At 37.2% G+C, this 22,137-nt stretch overlaps 1 protein-coding gene across 2 annotated transcripts in view; it reads right to left on the reverse strand.

Moving 5' to 3' along the window:
- Positions 1-22,137, reverse strand: part of LOC115447167 (MAP kinase-activated protein kinase 2) — a 39,259-nt gene that overhangs the window by 9,609 nt on the left and 7,513 nt on the right. For both annotated transcript variants that reach the window (XM_030174140.2, XM_030174138.2), the window contains exons 2-4: positions 3,564-3,689; positions 2,705-2,842; positions 451-657 (exon numbers count right to left, since the gene is read on the reverse strand). In XM_030174140.2, coding sequence (XP_030030000.1) covers positions 451-657; positions 2,705-2,842; positions 3,564-3,689 — 471 coding nt within the window. The remainder of the gene's footprint in view (positions 1-450; positions 658-2,704; positions 2,843-3,563; positions 3,690-22,137) is intronic.

Raw genomic sequence — 22,137 nt, forward strand, 5'->3', positions numbered from 1 at the left:
ACTATAAAAACAGTGAGACATGAAGTAAAATATTTGCGAGTGAATTAGTTTTTAAATATAATAAAATGAGTTAGCGAGATATTGCGTAATATAAGTAGATAATGTGATTGATAATGAAATGTTACCGAATCCTTTTCGCGTTAGTTCATGAATGAAATAACGATTTAATGAGTAAACTGCAAATTGGCGTTTATAGTTTATCCTGTCTTATAAAAAACTATTTTATGCCTAATTTAAGTACATTTGTAGATCATATGAACTGATTACAAAACAATATATCATGTCATTCATTTAATTAATAAATTTATCGAAAGAGTTAAAGGTAAATAATTAATTATTAATATTGATTATTATCATATCTTTGAACAATCTAATAACGAAATTACTACTTGAGCATAAATTGAGTGAAAAGTACTGAGTACATAGATTGAGTGTAAAATGTAACGTTACCTCTGGAGCGACGTAATAAGGCGTGTAGCAAGGCGTCTGCAGCGTGTCGGCGGCCGTGGACGTCTCCTTCGCGAATCCGAAGTCGGTCAGTTTGAGCACAGCGTTGGGCTCCATGCTGGAGTAGAGCAGGTTCTCAGGCTTGATGTCGCGGTGAGCGATGCTCGAGTCGTGAAGGTGGCGGACTGCGACGCAGATCGAGTGCATTATCTGGAATGTAAAGGTATTAATATAGTCACAATGTTTAAGTTTCGAGATGTAGTCAGCCTGAAATGAGTAATTTTGGAACGTCTTCCTTGGTTCGAATCCTAGAATAATTGATATTGGGTTTTGTCAGCTTAGTATCAGCCTTGGAATCTGGAATTCATGCCTGATAAGGCGATACGATCCTCCCTATCATAGGACGGAACACACACGGCGAAACTTAGGTACCCGCGATGCATCTCTGTCTACTCCTTCGGAGACAAAGGCGTGATGTATACGTTGTGTTTTGTCCTCATGTCAAAGAATACATTAATTTCGCGTTGTCTGTACATTAGTGTGGCTTTGACGTCAAAATGTCTATCAAGTTTGACAAGTTCCGACAATAAAGACAATTTATGGGCGTCATCCGTTATCGACATTCATTTCTTATTTATTTGAATAAAACGTCATCTCCTCTCCTATTATACAGTGACGTGAAAGTTGTTGATATGATAGATACGCCCCTATTACAACAGAAGACGGAACTACAATCCGTCATCCACTTACAGTAAACAAGAATAGGGAACAATCTAAGCCAATAGGCAACGAGCACTGACGGAGGAATCAATCGCGCGAGACAAAGTACGTCAAACCGGCCAATCACGAGTGTGCTCACGACTCGCGCCTCTATGTATATTCTGTACTGTTATGGACGTTTTCCAATACCTTTTTTATGTATTTATTTTATTTATACGTGTCAGAATTAAACAAATCAATACTCTTACAATTCAAAGGATCAACTACTACACAATAGTATTATTTATAGAGTATTAGTTGTTGGCTGCTGTACTAGTGTTAATGTAGTATTAGTAAATAGTACTTTACTATGGAGGGAAGTGGAAAATTCATATTTCCAACTCCTCCCTATCTTTCTATGTGATTAATTTCGTTTCAGGATAATGACAAATTAGTTTTCCTTGAGACTCGTCGAGCTTCACTGCTCGGTGTCATAAAATGCGTGCCACTGCTGATCCTGGCTTGTGAATTTGTAATGGTGGGCGTGAGGGCGAGAAAGTCTCTGTACTAGTATTAACTGTATACTACATAACCCGTCTGGGTACACAGCTATCTTTTTGAACCTTAGATAGTTGCAGTTGTCGTTACCTTATAATATGTATCTCTTTCGTATTTTTAAATAGATACAACGTCACTCGGAACTAACTTCAGACTGGGAAAAAAATATTAAAAAAAAAAACAAAAAAAAATGAATGTTCTTAAATGGTCTGGTTGTGTGTTTTTTATTAGGAACATTGATACTTATAAGACCATTCTGAAGTTAAAAATATATGGGTATAATTTTTTTCTCGTATTTTATCATTTTTTAGTAATTACGCGATGTAAAACGTGTATGCGCGTCATATCTTATCTCTTATCAGTTGACAAGTATGTGTTGGCGCTTCGAGCGCGGTCGATGAGCTAAAACACTTTTAAACTACATTATTAACATTGAGACTTAGGGTTAAAAAAATATTAACAAACGAACGACGTAACTATTATGCATGTAGGAAATATTTTATATCCGCTCGGATAGCGACTACCGCACACAAGGTGTTAAAACCCGCCATAGTGGCCCACAAAAGTGTCGCGTTCAGGGATCAGCCTGTGTACCTCCGGTTTCAACAGGCCGGCATAATTGTGTCGACTGCCGAGGGGTAATCATCTCTTGTCAGTCGACATTCCATTGGACCCTACTCCACTTATTATTAGGTGCATTGGTGTACATTTGTCCTGCAAATATTTTTTTAAAAAAATAGTACATTTAAGATAATAAATGACAACATGCGCATGTATACCATCTTTTTGAGTAAATGATTTATTAAATTTTTTTAATTCACCGAAGAAGGAGACAGAATATACTTATATTCGCAAAAACCTAATATCACTAACTCTATATTCTAACCCTAATTGTCTAACCCCAAATCTCAGAATCGTACCGCACACGCAATACAACTACGCCATCGGAGCATTCATTTCACATTCTATAACTGTTATCCATATAACAGCTGACTCTCACCTCAGCGGCCTGCCTCTCAGTGAACGCGCCCTCCCTGTTGTCCTGTATCCTCTGGAACAGCTCGCCGCCGTCCATGCACTCCATCACCACGAGCAGGCACGACCTCCCGCCATACGAGTTCTCGTAAACATCGATCACCTGGACAAATGGAAATGGTTTTAGTGCTATCGTTCTAAATTTGCAGATATTTTCTACTTATAATTGCAAATGTTTGTAGATGTTTGAATGTACCACGTTGGTTAAGCTTGGGCCAACGCGAAGATTTGTATTTGATTCCGCGTGGCAACACATCAAGAAATCAAGCTGTAAACGGGTGGCAACAGATTTTAATTAAGAGAGAATGTCTTGAAATGATTTTTATAATGTTTTTATTTTAAACTGGATTTTACAATAGTTTTTAATAAGAGTTGCTTTTATCACAAAAAAATAATAAAGAATACAAAAGATTTCTAGACACGTCGCTTGAATCATCATACATTATTAAATGGTGAATCAATAGCTTGTATTATATTTCTAATAGATAGCTATTTTTAAAAGAACATGACTAAGATTTCTTTTATTTTTCTGACTTCTCACCTGCACCATTCAACCGAGTTTATGTGTGGAAACACCTACACGCCAACTAACCTACGTTTTCAATAAACGACCTGAATCGTTTTTCAAAGCATCGTGAAAATTTACCAATCAATACACTTTATTTTTGACATGCTTACATATTACTGAACTTATTTTGATTACTTTATTCTCGGAAACCGATCCAATATTAAGATACCCCTATCTTAATATTGGATCTGTTTCTTTAAAACGGCTGTAAACTATCACACTAATTTGAACCTTAATAAGGCATTTTGTATCTTACCTCTACTATGTGTCGGCAGCCTCTAGCTCTCCAGTGCAGTTCCACCTCTCGTCGCGCCTTCACGCTGTCATGGAGGACTTTGAGCGCGCGCTTCGTGCCGCGCTTCTTGTCTTTGCACTCCACAACCTGCAACAAACGACACATCATTCGATATTGCATCATCTCCATCTTACTAGAGTAAGAAAGAAAGAAAGATCCATTGCTGGCACAATTTTAAATCGACACATTACACATTACATAAATAAAATTAAACAAAGAAAATGACTATATTATTAATGAATAAATAAATAAAATTACATAAAGTCCAGCAAAGGTACCTCTCATTCAGCTGGATGCTACAGTAGTACTAAGTAGTACTGCAACGCTGATTTTAAATGAGAGGCCCAGATGACGTGCAGACGCTCAGTCGGTTCTCATTATAAAAAAACAATTGCATTATGTGTAATTATGCGTATTATAATTAACCTACATTGTATCTGTGCGGAAACAGTAGTCCTGGACCTTAAGTCTTGATAACGACTGTAGTAATAACTATGCGATTTACTTTTTGTCCATTGATAGGACTTTGCGATCGTTAATTTAGGTCGAGCTTCCATTGGAATGCAATTTGAGATACACCAATATATTTGCATCTCTCACGTTATTGAATGTTCGACTAACTGAGGACACTGGTTGTACCTCTGCTTAGATTTTCAAAGTCGCACATTAACCCTTTCGCTATCTTAAATGTTTGCCGGCAAATATTGACAGCTGCATGACATTACTCGTGTCACGGAAAAATAACCTTATTATGTAGTATATAAGGTTGTAATCCCGTGACGCGCGTAAGTGTCATGTGGCTGTCGGGTTTGCCGGCAAGCCAAGAGAAAGGGTTAAAAATCGACCTGTCATTGCCGAATACCGCCACAATGACTAGCGATCGTTATCAACCTTAGATATGACAAATATATCACTGGGTTTATGTCCTATGTGTAAATAAACATTTATTTGACGATGGTGTTTTTGGCGTCAATGAGTCATTTATTATGTGGTTATGGCGCAATTGCTAGTAAGTTATGAAATTATACTAGTAATATCAGCCCTGTATCACTGTCCCATTGTTGGGCACGAGCTTCCTTTACAATCGAGAGGAATTAAACCTCAGTCCATCACGCTGGCCTAGTGCGGATTACCAGATTTAACATATCCTCAAAATTCTTGGAGAATATCTCAGGTATGCAGGTTTTCTCATTATGTTTTCCTTCACCGTTACAGCAAGCGGTAATTCACACTCACATAATTTCAGATTAGTCAGAAGTGTGTAGGGTTGCCACCTTTTTTTTGTGCAAATAAAGTACATCGGTAAATTGAATATAGAAAGAAAAGTACATAGTGTCAAAATAAAGTACAAATGATTTCTTCTTTATTATTTTGCTTATATATTATATTAGGGAACTTATAACAAATAAAATTAATATTTCAAATTTAAATACGATTTTTTTTCGTCTCGTAATTTAATATTTTACATCACAAAATTTAAAATTTCTCTGTGAATGCTGACGTAAAAGGAATCGACAATAAAAATAAATTAAATGCAAACTATTAAAAAAAAATATACCATCAGGCTTATCAAATACTTGCTGCCATTTTTGTACTATTAATTACAGGTGTTTTACGCAAAAATTCTTACGAACAACCTTAGAGGAATCATATCATGGTAAATAAAGTATTTTCGCGTACTTTATTGTTCTCATAAAGTATAGAGTACAATTACCCGAAATAACGTACAATACTTTATTATAAAGTACGGGTGGCAACCCTAGAAGTGTGTGCCCTTGGTATTTCGACTTTGAATTTGGTTTATTTATTCAATATTATAGATATTCAGAATACGCTGTTTTCTGTCAAGAATCAAGCTCAGGAAAATCACTGCTGCGGTTGAAAAAGAAACAACAAATAAAAACACTGGCAGACAGAATGACTAATGCCATGATTCCGCAGACGACCACAATTTTATTGGGCTATAACAAGTTACATATAAATATCGGCGACCGCAGACGCGTCTACCAGAGAAATGTAACTTCTCTTGTCCGAGTTAATTAAAAAATATTCACTATACCGGACAATATTTCTTGATCGCGTTGACTTAAAAGTTTATTTTTTTCACAGTTGAGACACCGTACACACGAATATTGATACAAAAGCTTGATAACTCTTGGTTCCTGAGAAAATAGGTCTGACAGACAGCGTGACGAACAATAAAGTGAAAAGAAAGAGTCTCACAACTCACTCATCGTCGTTACTCCTATAAAAAGAAGAAACAGTATTGCACACAGCAGCTTACCAGCAAAATAGGCATTAACTCTTGGTCTCTCGTGGCTCGCCGGCGAGCCAAGACAGCTACATGACATTTGCGTGTGTCACGGGATTATAACCTTATATACTACATAATAAGGTTATTTTTCCGTCACACGCGTAGCTGTTAATGTTGCCGGCAAACATTCAGCTACCTGTACATATTTGAAAATAAAATTTTGACAAGTCATGACGGGTTAATGATAATCACGCCACTTAAGGGTGTTTACTTTTAATACGTGCATAGCAAAGTGACCGCACTGCAGCTGATGGTAAGTGGAGTGGGGTCCAATAGAACGTCGAATGACGAGAGATGATTACCCCTCGACGGTTGACATAATTATGTCGGCCTGTTGGAAACGCATATACAGACTGATCTCGGAACGCGACACACTTATGAGAGCCACTATGACGGTTTTAACACCTTGTGTACGGTGGCCGCTATGCGGATATACATAAAATATGCGAATATATATATCCTACCACCAGCAAAAATATACTATTAGATTCATCACATAGTTTACCGTTTAAAGATTTTTAATCAATACTATTCGATGTATCAATTACTTCATATCAATAACAGTAAACAATACTATACTGAGAACAATAGACTTGTTTGCAAACACAAATTAAGGAAAACCCGAAGATGCAATTCGCGGAACAGATAACTTGTGCGTAACTGAGAATACATTAATGAATCATGACGCATGTACAAGTACATGAAGAAATAGGCACTTGGTGCGTAAGTTCCAACGCAAGTTAATGAATCTACTAGCACGATAGTCTTTCTGGTATGTATATATGCTCAAGCAAAGTGAAGACCTACTGGTACCACACACACTTCTCTCATATGTGAGAGTCCGCCTGGGTAGGCACTATTGCAATGTCTATTTCTGCCGCCAAGCAGCAGTGTGTAGTCACCGTTGTGTTCCGGTTTAAAGGACATTGCCGCCAGTGTAACTACTGAACATAAAAAGACTTAACATTTCACGTCTCTGGATGGCGAGCGCAGTAAAATACCAAATAATACTTTATAATTCAAGGTGTTGGATGGTATTTTTACTGTTTATGGGCCATCGTATCGCTTACCTTCAGGCGAACGGCAAGCTCGCCTTTTCATTCAAAGAATTAAAAGAAATAAAAAAGAGTGTCGACTGACAATAGATGCTTCTCGCCAGTCGTAACAATTATGCCGGCTTGTTTACTGGATATACCTCTTCCTCCATTCTGTTACCGATTGACCCAATCGCGTTGCGAGACCGATGACCCTTCGCTTCGCTATGATATCGCTCGTAATTCGCCAGTGTGACAGGCCCCTAATATAGATCTAGTAACCGAGTATCCGTCCGTATGCAAGCACTAACTTCCAAGTAGATACCATGTTCCGGTTTGAAGGAAATTCTAGCAAATGTTACAGGCAATTATTTAATGTTAGGTCCTAGGGTGAGAAACGTAGTCTATGACCATGTCTTGTGATTAATTTAAGTATATTAATACTGCTTAATAACGATGCTTTTTTATTAACCTACAAAAGTATTGTTAAAATAAAATCAATTCCTTTCAAAAAGGCTAGCTAGGGATATCGATAACCCGCAAACAAATTAATATGTCTCTGTCAAATTATATCTGACAAGACGCGATTCACACTGATGACGTCACGTGACGTCACAGATCTATATTAGCCAGTCGGGTCACGGTTACGTCGGTTTAAATTTAGAACACAGTAGTACAGTCGACGTGTGGTGGGCGTTCGAGCGTGCATGATTCGCCTTACTAAGAAAAATCATATTTAGCGTATGTTTAGATGATTAAGTATTGAACACTCAGGATGTTTTTCTTATGAATTCAGTGGGAAAAATCGTTATGCGTTGGGAATCTTTTAAATTAACTGCATCGGAGTAGCGGCGGTAAAAATTGATTCATGTACAAATTGAATAATTAAAAGAAGTTCTGCAATTAATATTGTGTTAAAATTTTATTTATAAGATTGAAAAGGCGCTCATGTTTGATACTGCATATTATTTATTCAATTTAACCCATGAAGCGAGATGAAACTGCAACACTATGGCATTATTAATAAGGATTTATTTCATCTGCAGGCGATCCCTGACCTCAGCCAGGAGACACGTGACTATACGTCCGTATATGGCAATTAAGATAAACACAATCGTTTAATTGAAAACAGTGACAAACCATAAATTTACGAAACTGAGTAATTTTTTTACTACTTTGAATGACGAGACTAGCTTGCCGTTCGCCTGATGGTAACCGATACGACCGCCCATAAACTGTAGAAACACCATCCAACACTGAATTACAAACTATTGTCTGGTATTCCACTGCGCTCGTCATCCTGAGACATGACATTTTAAGTAATAAAATTAAGGTTTTTTTTTTTTTTTTTTTTGTAAAAATGGGTAAGAACGTAACAGTACACAACCTGATGGTTATATACAAAAAAAAAAAACAAATACCAGAGGAATCATAATTCCTTTACCGGCGCGGCGTTTGAGTTAGCCATTTATTTTTATACCACTATCTTAGCTTTACAGTTCACTATAATAAGAAATGCATGAATCATCCACAACACTACGTTGTACGTTGCGAAAGTCCATGTGTAGATGACGTCAACCTTTTTCACTTGTACGTTCCAGTTTGAAGGACATTGCCCTCAAAGTAATCAATGGGTATTCTGAGAATTACCATCTTATGAATTATCGCGCGCAGTGCAGTACTATGGATAATGGCTTTGTGATTCAAATTTCTGAATTAAATTGTATAAAAACGTTAAGAATTCAGAAATGGGGAACAATTGGAGAAAAACATTGACAAATGCTAAGCGTGTCATGTAATCGATTTTATACTCAATGAATGAACGTGACCACGCAAAAACAAAGCGATAACGATACTTAAAATTTATGTTCAGATTTAGCTAAAAGCTCTATCGTTATTTGAAAAAATTGCAGGTCGAGAATAACACTGCACAATGTTAAAATTCTAGCACAATATCTAATAATAAAATATTTTTTCAGTATTTTTATACTCACATCAGTACACATCGAAAGAAAACTGGTTTTATTTTAATTGTTTTTTTTTTCTGTTATTCTCCCCAATAAAAAAAAAGACAAAACCACCATTAACCATGAAAACTTGTTTTATTTCTACGTCTGACATTATTGCAAACATAGGAAATCATTATTCAAGTAGACTTAATATGTTTATACTTTTTCTTTTGAGTAAGTATTAATGTCAACCGTATCATACAGAAGCAGGAGCAAACGATAAAGTTAATTAATTATTAATTTAAAGTTTATCACATAGAGTATAGAGCGCAATCTATATGTGACTCAAAAAAAATACCCAAGTTTATTACTTTCAATTTTCTTAATTCGCGGCTTACACCACTCTGTCGCAAAACATTCTAATTAACTATCCGGTCACGCGGTTTTCACGCGAGTACATTGTTTGTGTTTAGGTTCGTTTCGTTCCCGGAGCGTTGGCACGGACTTTGGTCTAGGAATCTAGATCAATACGAGTCATGCCTTAATAATGCACCGATGCGTTGGATGAAATATATTTGATACGAATCTATTATTTTTTAACTGCCTTGTTGGCGCAGTTGCAGAACGAATGGCGTGTTGCAATTATTGGGTTCGATCTCGGTTTGGGTGAAGTGATATTGGGCTTCTTCTGCTCAGCTTTAGTTCGAAGTTTATGCCCAATATAGCAATAGGGCCGCCACTTATCACATTAAGAGACCGAAATACAAAAAGTGAATGCACTAGTCGCGCCTCTGACTACTCCTAAGGGGGTAAAAAGAGTGAGTATTGTCAACAAATAGTTCATGATATATGATCATAGCTAGAAATATTCACAAATGCTGGGTATTGCGGTAGCATCGCTGTCTCCTCTGGAAAGGGAAAATACCTACTGAGACTTCAGAGATTATATCCGTCGCTTTATGTGATGTAAACGAGTCTATCTATGCGTGTAATGCTAACTTGAAGCGTTTGTATGTAGTTGTTTACTGTTTCGCGAGCATGGCCAAGAAACTTATTTGCCAAACCCCTTTAAAAAAATTCGCGCCTAATTTTGTTGAGTAGATTGGTATTTTGTTAATACAGTTAATGCGATAACTTTTGTTAGAGGTGGTCAGTTGGTAAGGGAAGGGGGAATTGATTGCGAAATTTTATTAGTAGTCTAGAGGAACGCTTAAAAAGTCAAGATAAAATCTAGCCCCGTAATTAGTATTACCCGAGGGGGTTAATTATAGTTAACTTCAATAATATATAATATACTAAATAGTTCTTTAATAATTCATTTATGTCTAACTATAATATATCATTGTATGGAAATAGATGGCGGGACGATTTACACCAGAGTGCCCGCAGTGAGTGGATGCATAAAGCAGCATACCGGGCTCTGTGGCGTACCTTGGGAGAGGCCTGTGTCCAGTCGACTGCAACAGGCTGACGATGATGATGAATGGCAATATATTTTCGAATACAAAACCTGGATCATTGTTTCACGCACGAATTGTACGGGATTTAGATTGTTCTATTGTTTACGGTCTTCCAAACAATTCCTAGACGAGATGACAATTGTGTCAATTGACTATTCTGGATTCTTGGACTTTCCATCCGCAGACATTTCGTTAAAAATCCAATCATCGGTGAGTCAGATATGTAAATAGCATTTGTATAGATGCCGCACTGCGTCGAGAGGCGAGACACGTGAGACGTGACGTCACTTCATATCTTGTTCACACGAAACCTTGCCTGATATTGGTTTAGCGTCAGAGCGAGGTCGGGATGTCATTGGAAAAGTAGTGATCATGGAGGATTATTATTATGGAGGTTTTATCGATGACGTATTTTTTTGTATCTGACCCAGCAGGCAACACCGGAGGCAACTTGCGAATGGTATACTGGAATAAACCCGCTTAGTGACTGAAGGGGTCTGGAGGAAAGTTGGAAGGGGATATCTGGGGAAGGAAGTGTGTGTGAAGGAGAAGGAACCCTCTTAGGACGAGAGGAGGAGAGAAGGTCAGGTAATGTTCGCGAGCCCTCAATCGCTTCAATGTGAATTGCCACAATGAGGTATACATACTGAACTGTGTGCCTAGGGCCGCGGCAAATATATCCCCATGCATGAGTATTCGGCGTGGAAACCGATAGCACAAGAATTACTGCGTGGGATATCATGGAGGTATTTGTGAACCCCTGTATCTCAAAAAACGAAAATTTATATATATCGATACATGAAACAGGGTGCTTAATAATAAATTTATCTGTCCATTCTAAAACTTATCAGGAATGTACCTTCAGACACTGTTTTATGACTTAAAAAACTTGTTTTTAATTCATGTTAGCAAATGGATTGAAATTAAAATAGAAGAATTGTGAGATTTACCTGGGAAGACGCGTTTGAGGAAAAAACAACAATGTCTAGACGCAAATAGAAAAGGAAGACCTTGGGCAATGTCAATAATTTAATAATACACAAACCTCTTTAAGCCACTCAACCTTTTTAAACCCATCGATCTACATACGCGTTTACAACCTTGCGCCTGTACAAATAGAAAAAAGAATATTAAGGTGGTAGCTCAAGGTCCATTTTCATACATTTTGTTTCGGCTTTAATCTGGGTAACTAAACAAGTATTGGCAAGTAAAGAATTTAAATTCACGTCTAGTTAGTATGAAAATGGACCTTGAGCTACCACCTTAAAGGGTTTAATTGTGATTCGAAATATAGGTAGTTCTTTTATTTAATTCATTATATCGTGGCTTGTATAGGGGGTGTGTATTCAGTTCTATGTGTGTGCACATCATGGGACGCAAAGTGAGTGCAGAAGTTGCGTCTCTGCCTACACCTTCGGGGATAAAAGGCGTAAGTGTGTCATTACATTGTGTTTAGTCACTACGTAAGTAAATTTATCGGCGTTTTATATTATAAGTACTGGTCTACTCTGCAATAGCTGTACAATGAAATGCTCTTAGGTTAGTAAAGGTTTGTATCAGAGAGAAACATAGGTTTCATTTAACCTCTGATAAGGAGCCATGAACAGAGGAAATTGGTTCTTAATATTCTTATTATAAATTGGGAGAGGTTGGGAGAGGATATTATAATCTTAATATTACTATTGCCTTGTGAATTATTGTCGCCAATAGCTTAATTTGCTTTAAATCTGATTCAATTTAAAAATTGCAATTTTGCCAACAACATTAATGGGTCATGATGCTTATTTTCAGCAATAGACATCCTGCGGCTAATGATGATGATGATTAATAGATAAGGTTGTCCAAACTACAACTATCTTACAAAAGTACAAACGAAGTCACAGCCTTGCTATACCGTTTCTATTATTCAGTCAGATTACGAAACACGGAACAGTAATTTCGTATTTATTACCACACTAACAAAAATCCAATTCTCGCTTTACTGTTTCATTTCATAGTCAGATTACAGACCAGTGTAAATCCAACAGCAATTGTCGATTATCCAGTAAATCACGTGGTTACATTATGTCGAACAATGTCAGTGGGGTCATTCACTAGCACTACGGCCGCCGTGGGCCGTTTACCCCGCCTATACACGTCGCCGCCATCACGACGCGATATTACGTCATACTACACTTTTGTTTACGATGGGATAACCTACTCAAACATGGGATTTGGTACCCACACGCTTGGATAAAGAGGTTGGAAAGTTTTTTTAAACGGAATTAGGAGAGTAGTTGTTTGTTGGCCCGATAAGCACGAGTTCTCGTAAACAGTAAGTGCAATAGCATGCCACTATAATGTGCTCGCCTGTTTGAGGTAGGTTATAAGAATAATAATGGACGGCAGCGTGGTAGGTAAGCCTTATGTTTTTATGATCCGAAATAGGCTTTATTATATTTAACATATAAAAATTGGGTCTCGCACAGGGTGACGGTATTTGATACGTAATTCGTCCTCCCCCCCCACCCGGTGGGCCCTATGTTTGTGTGTGGCTTCGCCCGCGTGAAAAAATTTTCAAGCATAAAGTTTTCCGGGATAAACGTCCCGCTATATATTATCCCGGGATAGAACGTAGTCTACGTCTACCGACGTCCTGTCCAGGGTGTCAAACTATACCCATACAAAATTTCATAAAAAGAATTAACGGAAATTTTATCGTGTTCAGACAGGCAGACAGATGCGGCGGGGTACTTCGTTTTAAAATAGTAAAGATATAGATAGATAATGGAGTAACAAGCAAGAGGAAATATAGTAGAGGTAAAGTGTAACTTTAAACCGAGTTTATACTGTTAACCACAACTTGTCCGTATAATTATTTCAAACAGTTCATTAGCTCGGTGATAACATTTCAATTGCCAACTGGACCGTAAATTTTATAAGGGCCCTGACTCTATAATATTTACTTATACTTTATTGTATACTAGCTTTTGCCCGCGGCTCCGCCCGCGTTATAAAATTTTTCAGGCTAAAGTTTTCCGTTATAAAAGTAGTAGTTTCCCGGGAGCCTATGTTCTTCCCAGGGTCTCGAACTGTCTCCATACCAAATTTCATCTTAATACGTTGGGTAGTTTTTGAGTTTAACACGTTCAGACAGACAGATGCAGCGGGGGACTTTGTTTTATAATATAATTTTTAGTACTTTTAAAGTGGAACAATCCCGTCATACATCATTGTTGCATAACTTTAACCGTTTACGCAGCGCAGGCAACGGAAGCTCTCAAAACTTATAGTTTTCCCCGTTTTTGCAACATGTTTCATTACTGCTCCGCTCCTATTGGTCATAGCGTGATGATATACAGTCTATAGCATTCCAGGAACAAAGGGCTATCCAACACAAAAAGATTTTTTCAGTTCAAACCGGTAGTTCCTGAGATTAGCCATTACTGCTCCGCTCCTATTGGTCATAGCGTGATGATATATGACTTTGAGCACTCCACAAACAAAGGACTATTCAACCCAAAAATAATTTTTCAGTTCGAATTGGTAGTTCCTGAGATTAGCCAATACTGCTCCGCTCCTATTGAGTATAGCGTGATGATATATAGCCTATAGCACTCCACGAACAAAGGGCTATCCAACGCAAAAAGAATTTTTCGGTTAGGACCGGTAGTTCCTGATATTAGCGCGTTCAAACAAACAAACAAACAAACAAACTCTTCAGCTTTATATAATAGTATAGATATGTTCAAAACGTTTTTATACTTGATTTAATTTATCTTATATGTTAGTCACTCTGCCGTTTATTTAAATACTAGCTTTTGCCCGCAGCTCCGCCCGCGTTATAAAGTTTTTCGGGCTAAAGTTTTCCGTTATAAAAGTCACGCTATATATTTTCCCGGGTGCCTATGTTCTTCCCAGGGTCTCAAACTGTCTCCATACCAAATTTTATCCTAATACGTTGGGTAGTTTTTGAGTTTAACACGTTCGGGCAGACCGATGCAGCGGGGGACTTTTGTTTTATGATATATTTTTGAAGAACTTTTAAGAGGAACAATCCCGTCATACATTATTGTTGCATAACTTTAACCGTTTACGCAGTGCACGCAACAGAAGCTCTCAAAACTAATAAATTGTCCCCGTTTTTGCATCATGTTTCATTACTGCTCCACTCCTATTGGTCATAGCGTGACGATATATAACCTATAGCACTCCAGGAACAAAGGGCTATCCAACACAAAAAATATTTTTTCAGTTCGAACCGGTAGTTCCTGAGATTAGCGATTACTGCTCCGCTCCTATTGGGCATAGCGTGATGATATATAGCCTATAGCACTCCACGAACAAAAGGCTATCCAACGCAAAAATAATTATTCAGTTCAAACTCCTAGTTTCTGAGATTAGCCATTACTGCTCCGCTCCTATTGGGCATAGCGTGATGATATATAGCCTATAGCACTCCACGAACAAAAGGCTATCCAACGCAAAAAGAATTATTCAGTTCAAACTCCTAGTTTCAGAGATTAGCCATTACTGCTCTGCTCCTATTGGTCATAGCGTGATGATATATAGCCTATAGCACTTCACGAACAAAGGGCTATCCAATACAAAATGAATTTTTTAGTTCGAACCGGTAGTTCCTGAGATTAGCCATTACTGCTCTGCTCCTATTGGGTATAGCGTGATGATATATAACCCATAGCACTCCACGAACAAAGAGCTATCCAACACAAAAAGAAATTTTCAGTTTAGACCGGTAGTTCCTGAGATTAGCCATTACTGCTCCGCTCCTATTGGTCATAGCGTGATGATATATAGCCTGTAGCACTCCACGAACAAAGGGCTATCCAACGCAAAAAGATTTTTTCAGTTCGGACCGGTAGTTCCTGAGATTAGCATTACTGCTCCGCTCCTATTGGGTATAGCGTGATGATATATAGCCTATAGCACTCCACGAACATAGGGCTATCCAACGCAAAAATAATTTTTCAGTTTGGACCGGTAGTTCCTGAGATTAGCGCGTTCAAACAAACAAACAAACAAACTCTTCAGCTTTATATAATAGTATAGAAGTATAGATAGATAGGAACATAAAATTATATAATCATGTATTTAATTTATAAACATTTCCAAAAATTGCAACTACTGGAATAATTTCAACAATGCTCGAGAAATGAAAAAAATCGAGAAATCAGAAACACTATTAACTATACAAATTTTATAATGAGCACGTAAAGCAGTTGGTCCTGCACCTGATCATTCTCCGATCATGTCGGATTGCCGTCTCACCGGACTATGAGAGTGAAGGAACAGAGAGTGCTTGTGTATTGCAAACACACTTGTGGACTATAAAATCTCCTACGTACTTGGCTGATCTTCGTTGAGATTGGCCCCTGTAGCCGAAATTCGTTTAGGAATGAATCAATTATTATAATACTGAGATTTCTATGTGTTTCTTAGCACGCGTTAATCTCGGAAACTAGTCACTCGATTCTTAAAATTCTAACACTAATAGGAAACTACGTTATGTCCGAGTATTATGGGTTATTTTGTTCCGGATATATTCCATTTGGCCGGTGAAGTGAGTGAGCTAATTGTAATAGAACTGGCTCTGTTTCTGTTACATGGTTCTAGAGTATTTTATTTATTTATTTAAGGGCCTCCAACGAAGGATACACGGCATATAATAAAAACAATGTCGTACCATTTTTACAATTAACAATGTGACGTGCCTCTTCAACTATAGGAGACCACAGCATGCAAATTTACATATTGGTACAACGGCAAAAATAATTTATGATTAATATTATTTATATATCTATAAGTAGAAACTTAAAACAGACAAAAAAGGATAAAACATAATAATACGTGACAAAACATAATAACATCTTATGTTATAACGTGTGGTGGTGAATGTGATTAATTATAATATTACTAGCTGACCCGACAGACGTTGTCCCGTCTTTACTATGAATTTGCAGCGCCCATTCTGTCATTCGCTGAAATTAACTTTTCTTAAATTTTCTAACGTTCCGCTCAACTTCCTTAATTTTTTTCTTTCATAAGATTCTTCTCATGAAAATAACAAAAACAACAAAAATTAGTGAAATCGGTCCAGCCGTTCACGCGTGATGGCGAGACCAAGGGAAATAGGATTCATTTTTTATACATAGATTATTTATTGTGAGTTTTTGTATTTGTATAACAGCTTTGTAAGGATACAATATAATACCGCTTTACTGACTAGTTCCAAGCCGGTTCAGGCTAGCGCAGTATTCATCAGTTGAGCGGCATAATTGGAGATCGTACAAAATAATGTCCGTCGTTGGCCGCATGAGTCGGACTAAACTTCGCTGTGATTAATATTTTGTTATTAATAGAGATTTGTCATATAGGAACGCACCAGGAAAAATATAGCTAACTCATGTTTCCTTAACAACGATAATGTATTCCTCATAATAAAATTAAATTTTTGTTACGGTATAATAGTCGACCTTGCGATTTTGTTTGGTCGATAACTTAGACACCATATTATATTATTTTTATAGTACATAGCTGCCCCGACAGACGTCTTGTCTTAACTATGAATATTGAATAATTACGTATCAGTAATTACGTGGTGGACTAAGACCTAATCCGCCTCGGTAGTAGAGGACGCATGTGTCCAGCAGTGGGACAGTATGTGATATAGAGCTGATATTATATTATTATTATATAAATAGAGAAATCCCTAGCATCCTATTGCAGTCACATCAAACAATGTGCGTAAATTGTGAACTCATGACAAAAATAAAGGTATTTCGTTAAATGACGTCAAACAGGGCAAATTATCTGATAATAGAATTGCTAACGTAACACTATGACGCGATTTAAAACACAACCTTGTTGACTTTTACGATTCCTTTCTATTTTACATCAGCAGGACATTCGTGGCGTCATAAGCGTGACGTCACGGACAACCTTTTCGCAAAATGAGTCCGCGTTCAGGATGTCCGAATTATAAAAATATGAGACGTCACGGAGTTGACGTTTACGATCGTTTTGTTGCTGACGTAGGTCCGTAGTTCGATGTTTGTCCATAAAACTTTGAAAAAACCTTAATTCTATTACATTTGTGATGTAATCTTCGAGTTGAATATAATTTGTAGAGGAAAAGTAGTTAAGAGCGGCCTATTTATAATTTACACGAGGTTTTTACGAACGACCAATCAATGAATTTTCGAATCAAGATTTGTTAAAATATTGTTAATTGTCATCGTAATATAAAAGCTTATTGTTTTGTGGTAAATAAAGAATCGGTGTGTCATCGATTTCTGCGTTTACTTCAAACTATTTTTTCAATACAAGCACGGCATAGTGACTTCACTACATCTGATGGTAAGTGGAGTGGGGTCCAATAGCATGTCGACTGACGAGAGATGATTCCGGACTTTCTCAGCCTAATTATGTGGGCCTAATGGAATCAGATATACTCAGGCTGATCCCGGAATGCGAGACACGTGGGTCACTATGGCGGGTTTTAACACCTTATGTACAGTGGTCGCTATCCGAGCGGATATAAAATATATCCTACCACCAACAAATAAGTTAAAATATTTTCCAATTCATTATATTAGTTGCATAATATGCTTTTGGATAGTCATTTTATGACGTCACACATCCACGTACAAGTCACACACCTATCCAACACTAGAAGTGTGATTAAGGACATTCGCCTATTAACACGATAACACAATGATTACTATTCGTAATTGGAAGTATAAATATCTATCTTATCGCCTCAATGGATAGGATTCAAAATTGTACTACAAGAAAACAGATTGTATTTAATGAATTCCTATATGATTTCATCGCTAAATAGATTTGATAGACATTCGACAACAGACCAAGTCCTAGCTTAAGGAGGTCCCCCCAGCAACACCGCAAGCTAGCACAACACGTCTTTATCCCTAGAGAGGTAGAGAGAGTTTCAACCAGGGCACCCACTTTTCGCCTATATGTTTTGTCCCATGATGTGATAGGGAGCAAGCCTTTCGCCATATCGGAGACAAATTCCAGTCTCCAGAAACGAAAAAGGGAAAGTGACGAAAAAGTGAAGAAGATTTCCTTCTTCTGGTTAGGCTATACATAGTTTACGATTTGGACAAAGGCACAAAAGTAAAAAAAATCTCAGCTATGCGAGCTTAGATAGCTTAGCAAAATTATGGCGTTAGGGTAGATTCTAAGCTATAGGCTAGGCTGATAACGACCTTGCCTTGGCCTAGCGCGGGCCGCGTCGGTGCGTTGACACGCATTGACGACATCTCTAAGGAATGTCGTTTAACCGCATAAGTACAGAGCAATTTATACGTAACTATGAGTTTTGCACTTTGTAATAGTCCAGTGGGTGTTGGCCGATACCTTGATAATAGGTTCGATTCCCCAGTCTGATAATTGTGTTGCTACGTATCAGAGGCAAAAGGTAAAATTTTCTATAAGGGAACCCGACAAACATATAGGTACTAATATGTATGAATGCGGTCTACAAATCGTTCTAATGATAATTAGAGTCTACATAAAGGGAAGCCGACGGGGATCGAGTTATAAGGACCCTTCGCCACTGTTACGAATTGTGCTTGATATTGCGAGTCGTAGCTTATAATGTATTATAATAAACTAGCGACCCGCCCCGGCTTCGCACGGGTGCAATGCTGATACTAAATACACTACAGAAAAACTGTGAACGTTGTATATAAAAACATAGCGGCCCGCTCTGGCTTCGCACGGGTATAACATAACAAAATAACATTATTTCTCCACTATTTAATGGATGTTATTATACATATAACCCTTCCTCTTGAATCACTCTATCTATTAAAAAAAACCGCACCAAAATCCGTTGCGTAGTTTTAAAGAATTAAGCATACAAAGGGACATAGGGACAGAGAATGCGACTTTGTTTTATACTATGTAGTGATCTATGAGTTCCCGTATGAATATATCCATCTATTCATCGATATATATGTACTACGTACTACATTTGGCGTTCCGAACATTCACTGTGTTAAAGTGAATTGAACTGTCATCCATTCAGACTGATTTTAGTATGATGTCAATATTGATTGTTGTGGTTGTGTACGGAATGGCGCTCATAATATAAAAACGCGAGTCTAAGTGTAAACCTGGATTGGAATAAAAAATATAAGGCAAACAAGTTAAATTATTTGTTGTTCAAGTGAATAAATAGGTTATAACAGTGACGTTTTGGTTGCAATTTTAGTTCAGATTTTGAACAAATAGTTTATATGGGTGTTCGTGTCTATAGAATATATGGCAATCTATACTTATTATAAACAAAGTCTCCAAAAGCTGTCTGTGTGTATGTGATCAATTTTCTCAAAATCTGTTGAACGGATTTTTATGAAATTTGGTACGGAGATAGTATAAGACCCTGGGAAGGTTATAAACTACTTTTATATCGGAAAACTCTTTCACGCGGGCGAGCCCGCGAGCAAAAATAGTTTCATAAAATTTGTATCCATTTGGATATGAATTCTCTCCTGTACCAATAACATATTGTTCGCCTGTCACACCATATATGTAAAAACCAAGCCTTTTCATTTGTAAAATTCTTACATAACATACTTAAGAATGTTGTAAAAAAACCAACACACCCAAAGTGGCAAACATTTGTCACTAATTAGCATTCAAGATGCGACGTAATGGATATTCTTGAATGAAAATCACTCACTTGTATTCATGCAGAGATTACTTACATACGTACGATCGAGGGATAATCATCTCTCGTCAGTCGACATTCTATTGACCCCCCACTCCATTTACCATCAGGTGCAGTGGGATTTCTTTGTCAAACCCGTATAAAAAAAAATACGTTAGGACACATAACCTCCCTTTTTGAAGTCAGTTAAAATCATTATTAATCAGTCATCATTAAATCAATATTCAATCCTATTTAAATTTTAACTATAACATACAATTAATTATAGTGTACCTAGTAGTTAATTCTTGTAGCTTCCTCAAACCATGTATCGAGGTAGATAAGCGCTCGCGTCATGCGCACGCGCATGCTCAATTACAGATAAATCGCTTGTAGAACGTCAAACACCGACGCTTTTGTCCCATATAGAATGTAGAGATGCGTCTTACCGGAATATGAGTACCGGAAGATCCGTCAAACAATACTGCGCAAGCGACGAATATGCTTAATACAAGGTTGATCATGATTATGAAGTAACGAGTGCAGTTTGAAACCGGAACTTGGCACTATATCTGAATAAGTTAATTAAGGATAAACTTCATTTATTTTTGCTGATGAGCAACATCAAGGCTATTGGAGGAATTGTAAATATAGGACGGTATAATATTTAAATTTAATGGTCCAGGGTTACGAGCGCTTTGCAAAACTCTGTGTTTTAAAATTTTGAGCAGTTTTATAGTCTATCAGTCTAGTGGCCTCATTCTCTGACAGTGGAAGCTCATAACACGTCACTTTATTTCCTAAATTTTGCATGGGATGGTATTCGTTATAACAATTGCAATCGTCATAAGAGGGTTTCGGTTTATTAACAGAATTCAAAAAAAAGGACTTTCTCTATTAGACTGTATTTTTTTTTGTTTGTTACCTCAGAACTTTTGAATGGATGAACCGATTTTGATGATTTTTTTTATTAGTATATTATAGGTAATGTTAAATAAAGTTTTGGTTTTTAGTGGTTTTGAATAGTCGAAATAGCGTGTGGACAGAGAATAAATGTTCTGGCGTTTACCATTCCGAAAAGGACATGTTAACCGATTCACAAGTATAAAAAGAAACCGGTTTCTCAATTTGTCGCATCACTAGCATGCACCAGGGCTGTCAATAAATATATTTTAACTATTTACTGATGTTTATCTACAGGAAAAATAAACTGTGTAGTAATTAAGTCTAATGGTTTGAAATGAACACTTTTATGTGAAGTTAATGTTGATTTAATACATTTTTAATAGTGTTTTCGGATATCCGTTATAACTTTTTAAGAATTTCTCTTTTTCAAACAAACTGATTGCGACCGGGATAACTTTGGAAGTCACTTTTCCCATTGGTCGTTACATTTGATTTACGAATGTAGACCACATTAGGTCTAGTGAACCTTGCCGTATCAAGTTATAAAATATAACATCTTCAGTAATACTTTAACTTAGCAAGCAGACCCTTTATTGGACTCTAAGCCCTATAATAAAGCAATTGAGAACCGTAGTGATTAAACAGTAACGTTAATTATTATTGTTTTATACCTAACAGTAACAAAAACATTTAGAAACGGCTAGCATTAAAGTTCCATCAGTTAATGCACATTTACCCTCATTAAAGTTGTATTTGATCCCTCGGGAGACGGGACCTTCGCAAGTGCCTCGAAGGCCGCTGTGTTACAGCTCTTGGGTCGATAAGATGGCGCGTTGGCGGGGGGGAATAGGGGGATAAAGGACCCCAAGGTCTCTAAGCAACGATTCCTGGGAACTAACGACTGTTCGGCATAACCACCCTTCAATCTTTAAGGCTAGATCGATAAGCTACTTTTCTTCTCACGCAAATAAAGTATTTGATCTTAGTAATTTTAGTAATTGGTAGGTACGTATTATAAATACGAGAGATTGGACGTTAGGAGTAAATTTAGGAAACACCTGAACGGATTCGGATAAAATTAGATATACACATAGATACCCCTGGTTTAACATAGGCTACATTTAATATCTGAATAGTACCTACACATCATGACAATTATTCAGGGGACGCTATTACACGCGTTAATCTCTCATTTA

This window comes from Manduca sexta, unplaced genomic scaffold, assembly GCF_014839805.1.
Source record: "Manduca sexta isolate Smith_Timp_Sample1 unplaced genomic scaffold, JHU_Msex_v1.0 HiC_scaffold_54, whole genome shotgun sequence".
Taxonomy (NCBI): domain Eukaryota; kingdom Metazoa; phylum Arthropoda; class Insecta; order Lepidoptera; family Sphingidae; genus Manduca; species Manduca sexta.